Source organism: Eimeria acervulina, genomic scaffold, assembly GCF_000499425.1.
Source record: "Eimeria acervulina Houghton genomic scaffold, Eah_scaff1125, whole genome shotgun sequence".
NCBI lineage: Eukaryota > Apicomplexa > Conoidasida > Eucoccidiorida > Eimeriidae > Eimeria > Eimeria acervulina.
The window spans coordinates 1-8,922 of record NW_013549409.1 but is presented as its reverse complement, the minus strand read 5'-3'; the positions used below and the strand labels follow the sequence as shown (position 1 = coordinate 8,922).

The following is an 8,922-nucleotide window of genomic DNA, read 5'->3' as shown; positions in this document are numbered from 1 at the left end:
TGCATTTGCTGCTGCTGCTGCTGCTGCTGCTGCTGCAGGCTGAAGTTGGGGTGTACAGACACCTGAATGCGAATATACACCGCGGAACCTATCGACTGGCTGCAGCTGCAACAGAAGCAGTAGAGGTACCCCCTAAACCCTAAACCCTAAACCCTAAACCCTAAACCCTAAGTTCTCTCCTTTGTGCCTTCTTCACATCGAGCTCACTCAATTTCAGATCCGCCTGCAGTAATCCTGTGCCACCTGTTTAGGGTTTAGGGTTTAGGGTTTAGGGTTTGTGAAGCTCAGAAGGCAAGGGAGAAGATAGCGGAGTTCATCGGAGGCAGAGCAGAAGAAATCGTTTTTACCTCAGGAGCGACAGCGAGCATAAACCTCGTCGCGAGGGCCTGGGGGTAAACCCTAAACCCTAAGCCCTAAACCTCAAACCCTAAACCCTAAACCCTGAGGTCTAGCGCAGAGCACGGCGCACGGCTGTGTGTTGCACGGCTCTCAACAGCTGCAAAACCCTAAACCCTAAACCCTGCGTCCGCTCGGCTCTCACAAACTAACTACCCCAACAACTAAGGGTTTAGGGTTTAGGGTTTAGGGTTTAGGGTTTAGGGTTTAGGGTTTGTCTCAGGGACGCTTTTGTTGAAGAGGGATCAGAGATTTGTGTTTCTGCTGCGGAGCATCATGCAAACCTCGTCCCCTGGCAGCAACTAGCAAAGAGAAGAAAAGCAAAGTTAAAGATTATCCCCGTAAACCCTAAACCCTAAACCCTAAACCCTAAACCCTAAACCCTAGGTTTCCTACATCCCTCCTACGTGCATGTGGGCGTTGAGAGCGGTGCAGCCGCGACGCGTGCGTGTGCGCGGCTGCAGCAAGAAAATTAGGGTTTAGGGTTTAGGGTTTAGGGTTTAGGGTTTAGGGTTTGTGTTTGCAGCTAAATAAGGAGACACATGAGCTGGATATACACCGCGCACTGTCTCTGCTGTCTCCTCGCACTCGCGTACTTGCTGTTGCATACACCTCAAATGTCTTAGGCTGCTTGCTGCAGCAGCATCAGCTGCAGCAGCTGCTGCAGCAAGCGAAGCTGCTCAGCCCCAACATCATAACCCTAGTGGATGCTGCGCAGGCCCTTCCCCACCTCCCCGTAAACCCTAAACCCTAAACCCTAAACCCTAAACCCTAAACCCTGGCAATGTAATGCCTACAATAAATATGTTTTTAAAGTCTTGGATATCATTTTGTGTGTTGTTGCTGCATGAAGTAGAAGCAAACCGTCTCTATCTGCTGTTTCCTTCCTGTGCTGCTTGTGCTTGTGCTGCTGCTGCTGCTGCTGCTGCTGCTGCTGCTGTTGTTGCTGCTGCTGTTTGTGGGGTGTACATGCAGCTGCATGCAGCAGCACTTGGGGCTGACTTCCTCGTCGGCAGCAGCCACAAGATGTACGGCCCTTCAGGCGTCGGTTTTCTCTGGGGCAGCAAAACGAAGCTGCAGCAAATGCCTCCAGATAACTACGGAGGAGAAATGATACAAGTCTGCTGCTGCTGCTGCTGTTGCTGCTGTTGCTGCTGCTGCTTGTGCTGCTGCTGTTGCTGCTGCTGCTTGTGCTGCTGCTGCTGCTGCTGATGCTGCTGCTGCTGCTGCTGTTTGTGCTGCTGCTTGTGCTGTTGCTGATGCTGCTGCTTGTGCTGCTGTTGCTGCTGCTGCTTGTGCTGCTGCTGCTGCTTGTGCTGGTGGTGGCGGTGATGCTGCTGCTTGTGCTGCTGCTCCTTTTGCTGCTATTGCTGTTGCTGTTGCTTGTGCCAGTGCTGCTGCTGCTGTTGCTGCTGCCGCTGGCTTTGATATTGGTGGTGCTTCTATCACTGCTGTTACTGCTATCACTGCTGCTGCTGCTGCTGCTGCTGCTGCTGCTGCTGCTGCAGCATGTGAGTTTAAGGGAGAGCAGCTACACGGACCCCCCCTGGCGTTTTGAGGCGGGTACGCAGCCCTTAGCGCAGATTGTTGGCTTTGCTGCTGCTGTCGGCTTCCTTCAACAACTCGGCATGCACAACGTGAGGCTTCATCAGGGTTTGTGAGGGTTTACGAGGGTTTATGAGGGTTTATTAGGGTTTAGGAGCGTTTATTAGGGTTTATTAGGGTTTATGAGGGTTTATTAGGGTTTATGAGGGTTTATTAGGGTTTATTAGGGTTTATGAGGGTTTATGAGGGTTTATGAGGGTTTATTAGGGTTTAGTAGGGTTTATGAGGGTTTATTAGGGTTTATGAGGGTTTATTAGGGTTTAGTAGGGTTTATTAGGGTTTCTTGTCGGGCGTGCAGTGCATTCAATGAGGGTTTGGGGTTTAGGGTTTAGGGTTTAGGGTTTACTGCTGGTGTTTGTGAATTCCCTGCCTGCCGTGCACATGGCTCTAGGGTTTACTTGAATTAAGGTTTAGGGTTTAGGGTTTAGGGTTTAGGGTTTGCATGCAGGTAGCAGCAGCAGACAAGCTGCTTGCGAAGGCGCTGCTGCAGGCTGTAGCAGATATCCCCAGAGCGACGATTCTTTCAGTAAAACCCTCAACCAAACAGCAGCAGCAGCAGCACAATCAGCAGCAGCAGCTGCTGCAACAGAGGCAGCAGCAACAGAGGCAGCAACACCGCAGCGGTGCAACAGCAGCAGCAGCAGCAGCAGCAGCAGAAAAGGAGACAGTTCCGATATGCAGTTTTACGATAGAGGGGCTGTCTCCTTTTGATGTCGCCCTCTGTGCTGACCAGTGGCACCATGTACACCTCAGAGCAGGCATGTTTGCTGCTGCTGCTGCTGCTGCTGCGATTGCTGCTGCTGCTGCTGCTGCTGCTGCGGTTGCGGTTGCTGCTGCGGTTGCTGTTGCTGTTGCTGCTGCTGTTATTACTGCTGCTGCTGCTGCTATCACCACTGCTGCTACAACAACTACTGTTGCTGCTGCTGCTACTACTCCGGCTATTGCTGCTTCTGCTGCTTCTGCTGCTGCTGCTGCTGCTGCTGCTGCTGCTGCAGGGCACCACTGTGCGCAGCCGCTGCACGAGGAAGTGTTTGGGGTTGCTGGCTCGCTGCGAGCGTCTTTAGCTGTTTATAACACAGAAGAAGATATACACAGGTGCGTATACACCTCAATGCTGCTGCTGCTGCTGCTGCTGCTGCTGCACAGAGGTGCCTGTACACTTCAATGCTGCTGCTGCTGCTGCTGCTGCTGCAGCTGCAGCTGTTGCTGTTCTCATCGCTACACTTGTTTTGCTTATACTCCTACACTGGAAGCACCGGAATTAGGGTTTAGGGTTTAGGGTTTGCGTGCAGATTTCACACGGCAATGCTAAAAACGATTAAACGCCTTGATGCTGTACGCACATCCGCCCCCTCTGCTGCTGCTGCTGCTGCTGCTGCTGCTGCTGCTGCTGACACCACACCAGCAGCAGCAGCACCTGCAGCAGCAGCACCTGCAGCAGCAGTACCTGCAGCACCAATCCCAAGAAGCGCTCACTCTGCCTCACCCTAAACCCTAAAAAACCCTGATTTAGGGTTTAATGTCTAAACCCTAAACCCTCATTTGGGGTTTAATGTCTAAACCCTGAACCCTGACCTAGGGTTTAATACCTAAACCCTAAACCCTGATATAGGGTTTAAAATGTGTGAACCCTAAACCCTCATTTGGGGTTTAATTTCTAAATTCTAAACCCTAATTTAGGGTTTAATATATAGACCCTGAACCCTGATTTAGGGTTAAATATCTAAACCCTAAACCCTCATTAGGCGTTTGCTGTTGCCTCTACCTGCCTCTAAACCCTAAACCCTCAAGCGTTTGTCTGATTGCGTGCACGGGTTCGGTACCGTGGCCAAGAAAGGAGGGTTTAGGGTTTAGGGTTTAGGGTTTGTTAGGGTTCTTCTTCTTCGCTGTCTGCTAGCGGTTTGTCTGTAGGGCGCAGCCCCAAAGCATCTCTCAGCTGTCTCCACAACTCTATAGTAAAAGGAGACAGTATAGCTTGACTCGTGCTGCTGCTGCTGCTGCTGCTGCTGCTGCTGCTGCTACTACTACTGCTGCTGCTGCTGCTACTGCTGCTGCTGCTGCTGTGCTGCTGCTGCTGCTACTGCTGCTGCTGCTGCTGGGTGTTGGAGCGGAAGCCGGCGCTGCCTGCGAAAGACAAACGCCGCACCAGCAATAAACCCTAAACCCTAAACCCTAAACCCTTGAGGAGCTTAAAGCTGCAGGCGTTTGCTGGCTCTTGAACCCCGTAAACCCTTAACCCTAAACCCTAAACCCTAAACTCTCCGTATCTGGAAGCAGCGGGTACTCCTATTGCTGTCGCTTGCCCCCCAACCCCTTACCCCGCAAACCCCAAACCCTAAACCCTAAACCCTAAACCCTTGAAGCACCTGTACAGTGAGTATGCCGTCTTCATCTGCATAAAGACGAATGCTTCCTTGTCTAACTAAAGTTGTGAGAGCAAACAAACGCATGCAAGTTGAAGAAAACCCTATACCCTCTCGCGGGTCTATTGCCAAGGCCCACATACAAACACTACCTGCTGCTGCTGCTGCTGCTGCTGCTGCTGCTGTTGCTGTTGCTGTTGCTGAGGAGGAGGAGGAGGATGGGGCCCCGTCTGCTGCTGCTGCTGCTGCTGCTCGTCGCTGCAGGAAGCGCAGCAGCTTCTTCGTGACGCGTAAAGTCACCGCCTCGCGGTGTTCGTCTCTTGCCTCCTGAATGCGTCCAAACCCTAAACCCTAAACCCTAAACCCTAAACCCGGTTTGGTTCGAGAGGTTAAGGTCTAGGGTTTGTTGCTGTTTATGCGGCTTATGAATTCATCGGGTATATGTGGTAACCCTAAACCCTAAACCCTAAATCCTAAATCCTAAATCCTGTTTGATTCACAACTTTAGGGTTTAGGGTTTAGGGTTTAGGGTTTAGGGTTTCTGCAACTCACGGATTCCTCTGCTATAAGCGTTTTGCTGCTGGGGTCTTTCTTGTTTCGTTTATAAGGGGCTCGTCTCCTGCTGCCAGCAGCAGCAGCAGCAGCAGCAGGAGCAGGAGGTTCTGCTGCTGCTGCTGCTGCAGAGAGAGCTGGCAGCACAGCAGCAGCAGCAGCACCCCCTAAAGCTCGTACACCCCAATCAGAAAGGCTTAGCGGCAGCAGCTTTCCTACAGCAGCAAACGAGAGACCTCCCTCGGGTCTGCTGCACTGCAGCAACAAACGCAGCAACAAAACGCTTCCTGCTTCTGCTGCTGCTGCTGCTGCCGCTGTTGTTGCTGTGGGTTTTGTTGCTGCGGTGCTTCCTCTGGTGGTGCTGCTGCTGCTGTTGGCGTTGCTGCTGTTGCTTCTGCTACTGCTGTTCCTGCTGCTGCTGCTGGGTCTACTTTTGCTGCTGCTAGTGCTGCTGCTGTTGCTGCTGCTGTTGCTGCTGCTGCTGCTGCATAAAGAGGCATTCGGTGTTTTCTGCTCTGCTGCACTAGTTGCGGGTTTCCAGCTTAGGGTTTAGGGTTTAGGGTTTCCAGTCTAGGGTTTAGGGTTTAGGGTTTAGGGTTTAGGGTTTACGCCTTAGGGTTTAGGGTTTGGAACAGAAGACCCCAGGGAGCCACCTGAGGGAGGGTTTAGGGTTTAGGGTTTAGGGTTTAAGGTTAGAGGGTTTGAGTGTATTTCATTTATAAGAAACGGCTAATAGCATTAAACCCTAAACCCTTATTTTTGCTATAAGGACCCGGTCTTCTCCTTGGAACCAGCCCTAAACCCTAAACCCTAAACCCTAAACCCTAAACCCTAGGCCTTCAGGCTAGAAGCCTGCTGCGAGCGGCCTTCATAGAAGACATTTGCTTATCTGTAATGTTTCCTGTAGGAAATTCTTCTTAACTTAGGGTTTAGGGTTTAGGGTTTAGGGTTTAGGGTTTAGGGTTTGCAGACACGGATGGGTATCTCGACCTGTTGTCTCCTGTCGGCAGCAGCAGCAGCAGCAGCAGCAACAGCAACAGAAACAGAAACAGTAACTGCAACAACAAAGCCCAACCGGCTTGATGCCTGCAGCAAACACGAAGCTGCTGCTGCTTCTGCTGCTTCTGCTGCTGCTGCTGCTGCTGCCCTGTCAGCTCGCCTGTAGTACTCCTGCAGCAGCAGCAGCAGCAGCAGCAAGAGCAACAGCAGCAGGAAGCTTCGGGCCCGCGGTGTTAAGGTGGATTTGCTTCAACAGGCAGCCGCAGCAGCAGCAGCAGCAGCAACACCAGCAGCAAATAGCGGCTGCCTTCCTACTTGTCGGCCCCAGCAGCAGCAGCAGCAGCAGCAGCAGCAGCAGCAGCAGTAGGGGGAGAAGCACCCTTCTTCGCAGCAGAAGCAGCAGTAGCAGCAGCAGTTTGAGCGAGCGCATCACCTACAGCAGCTCCAGCAAGCACGGCAGCAGCAGCAGCAGCAGCAGCAGCAGCCGCAGCAAGCGGCGGAGCAGCAGCAGGAGCAGCAGCAGCAGCCGCTGGTATACAACAGCAAAAAAGCAGCAAATTAAATCGGGGCGTCTGCAGCAATCCATCAGAACAATACTACAAAGATATCTGTCTAGACACTGTAAACCCTAAACCCTAAACCCTAAACCCTAAATCCTAACGAAGTGTATCCACATTGTATCTGTCCATACACTGTAAACCCTAAACCCTTTAGGCTGATCCCTGTCTTCTAACACCAAACCCTAAACCCTAAACCCTAAACCCTGAAAGACAGCGTAGCATCTACTTTTGCAAGCGTCGCTTCTGCTGCTGCTGCTTCTGCTGCTGCTGCTGCTGCTGCTGCTGCTGCAGCTCATCGGTTTATACCCAGCGGTCCTCACAGCTGGGAGAGTGAGGCGGTGTCTCTGTCTCTGAATGAAGCAGCAGCAGCAGCAGCAGCAGCAGCAGCAGCAGGAGATGAGGATGGGGACGCAGCCGACATAACAGCAGCAGCAGAAGAAGCATCAGCAGCAGCAGCAGCAGCAGCAGATGCTGCTGCTGCTGCTCCCTCAAGCATAGATGTTGTGTCTGTGCAGCTTCATAAGGGTAATGAAGTAGCAGACGTGCAGCTGGCGATAGACGGAGACCCAGCGCAGCAGCGCCACGTAAACCCTAAACCCTAAACCCTAAACCCTAAACCCTCTGAATAGCCTCAACCCCCCATCCTTTGGAGTTGCTGTTTTTTATCTGCAGCAACTCCGCTGCTGCTGCTGCTCCTACTGCTGCTGCTCCTACTACTACTACTACTACTACTACTGCTGCTGCTGCTGCTGCTGCTGCTGCTGCTGCAGGTGTTTGCTGCTGTGGAGAGGAAGGTGGGGTTGCTGCGAGCTGAAGTTGCTGCTGCGCTGCAGCTGCGGCGCTCTCCTTTGCTGCGTTTGTCTCTTTGTAATCTTGATGAGACTGCTAGTAAGATAAACCCTAAACCCTAAACCCTAGACCCTCTCTTGGAGGTAGAAGACGCTACAGACGACCGCCTGTAAACCCTCGAATCCTAACCCTAAACCCTAAACCCTAAACCCTAAACCCTTGTGCTACGCGGCAGGGCTGTTCTCGCTGCTGCAAGCCATGGAGACAGACGAGCAGCAGGAGGAAGAGCAGCAGCAGCACGAACAGCACAAGCAGCAGCAGGAACAGCAGCAGCAGGAGGAAGATCAGCAAGACATAAATGAAATAGAAGCAGAATTGCAGCAGCAGCTGCTGCACCAGCAGCTGCTGCAGCAGAGACGACGGCGGCATTAACCTCCAATATCTAAACCCTAAACCCTAAACCCTAGAAAGCATTGTTTGCCTTTACGGCCATACAGGAGCAGCAATGCGCTGCTCTTCAGACAGTTAGGTGCAGCAGCAGAAGCAGCAGCACCTGGTGCTGCTGCTGTTGCTGCTGCTGCTGCTGCTGCTGCTGCTGTATCTATGGGCAGGACTGCGTTTTGCAGCGCCCCCTTTCTACTCTCAGCAGCAGCAGCACCTGCTGCTGTTACACCTGCTGCTGCTGCTTGCTGCAGCAGTACCTGCTGCTGCTACTTGCTGCAGCGGCACCTGCTGCTGCTGCTGCTTGCTGCAGCAGCAGCAGGCTGGTGAAGTAGATTACGTAGACAGGTGTAAGGTTTGCGGCTTTTATTTATTTGTCTTCTTCAAGACTCCCCGCTGCTGCTGTTTGCTGCTGTCTCCTTTGCTGCTGCTGCTGTTTCCTTTGCTGTTGCTGCTGTTTCCTTTGCTGCTGCTGTCTCCTTTGCTGCTGCTGTCTCCTTTGCTGCTGTTGTCTCCTTTGCTGCTGCTGTCTCCCTCGCTGCTGCTGTCTCCTTTGCTGCTGCTGTCCACTTTGCTGCTGCTGTCTTCTGTGTTGCTGCTGTCCCCTTTGCTGCTGCTCTCTCCTTTGCTGCTGCTGTCTCCGGCAATGCTGTCTAAAGTGTTGCTGCTGCTGTCTCCTTTGCTGCTGCTGTTTGCGTTGCTGCTGCTGTCTCCTTTGTTGCTGCTGCTGCGTTTGCTGCTGCTATTTTTTATGCTGCTGCTATCTCCTTTGCTGCTGCTGCCGTCCACTTTGCTGCTGCTGTCTCCCTCATCGCTGCTGTCTGGTTTGCTGTTGCTGTCTGGTTTGCTGCTGCTGTCTCCTGGATTGCTGCTGTCTCTTCTGCCGATGCTGTCTCTTCTGCTGCTGCTATAGTCATCCCTGCTGCTCTCCTCTACTTTGCTGCTGCTGTCTCCTGGGTTGCTGCTGTCTCCTTCGTGTGCTGCCTCCCCAGCTTGCAGCCTATCAATCCAGCAATGCACAATATTAGGGTTTACGTTAGGGTTTAGGGTTTAGGGTTTAGGGTTTGCCTGAGGATTAGGGCGTTGCCTCTTTAAGTTGAACGCAGTAACATCGCATCTTATGGTGTCTATGGTTTAGGGTTTACTAGGGTTATGAGGGTTTAGGGTTTACTATAGCCTATTACGGTTTAGGGTTTAGGGTTTAGGGTTTAGGGTTA

The 8,922-nt window shown here is 52.4% G+C and overlaps 4 protein-coding genes across 4 annotated transcripts; 2 read left to right on the top strand and 2 right to left on the bottom strand.

The window, feature by feature from the left end:
• Nucleotides 1-288: 288 nt before the first annotated feature.
• EAH_00055880 (selenocysteine lyase, putative) lies at nt 289-3,980 on the top strand (the record flags this gene model as incomplete). The annotated part of the gene is made up of 7 exons (XM_013393843.1): nt 289-392; nt 620-737; nt 923-1,132; nt 1,372-1,515; nt 2,450-3,096; nt 3,294-3,336; nt 3,873-3,980. Coding segments are annotated over 7 exons (1,374 nt in total), but the record flags the coding sequence as incomplete, so codon positions are not given.
• A 98-nt stretch (nt 3,981-4,078) lies between these two features.
• On the bottom strand, nt 4,079-5,416 carry EAH_00055870 (hypothetical protein; the record flags this gene model as incomplete). The annotated part of the gene is made up of 4 exons (XM_013393842.1): nt 4,079-4,125; nt 4,475-4,691; nt 4,917-5,053; nt 5,194-5,416. 4 exons carry the CDS (start codon nt 5,414-5,416, stop codon nt 4,079-4,081), a joined length of 624 nt encoding a protein of 207 aa, XP_013249296.1.
• A 394-nt stretch (nt 5,417-5,810) lies between these two features.
• Nucleotides 5,811-7,696, top strand: EAH_00055860 (hypothetical protein, conserved; the record flags this gene model as incomplete). Its single annotated transcript, XM_013393841.1, has 6 exons — nt 5,811-5,819; nt 5,887-5,967; nt 6,071-6,536; nt 6,767-7,059; nt 7,246-7,363; nt 7,500-7,696. The coding sequence occupies 6 exons, from the start codon at nt 5,811-5,813 to the stop codon at nt 7,694-7,696; spliced, it is 1,164 nt and encodes a 387-aa protein (XP_013249295.1).
• Nucleotides 7,697-8,071: 375 nt separating this feature from the next.
• On the bottom strand, nt 8,072-8,705 carry EAH_00055850 (hypothetical protein; the record flags this gene model as incomplete). Its single annotated transcript, XM_013393840.1, has 1 exon — nt 8,072-8,705. A coding segment is annotated over one exon (634 nt), but the record flags the coding sequence as incomplete, so codon positions are not given.
• Between the last annotated feature and the right edge of the window lie 217 nt (nt 8,706-8,922).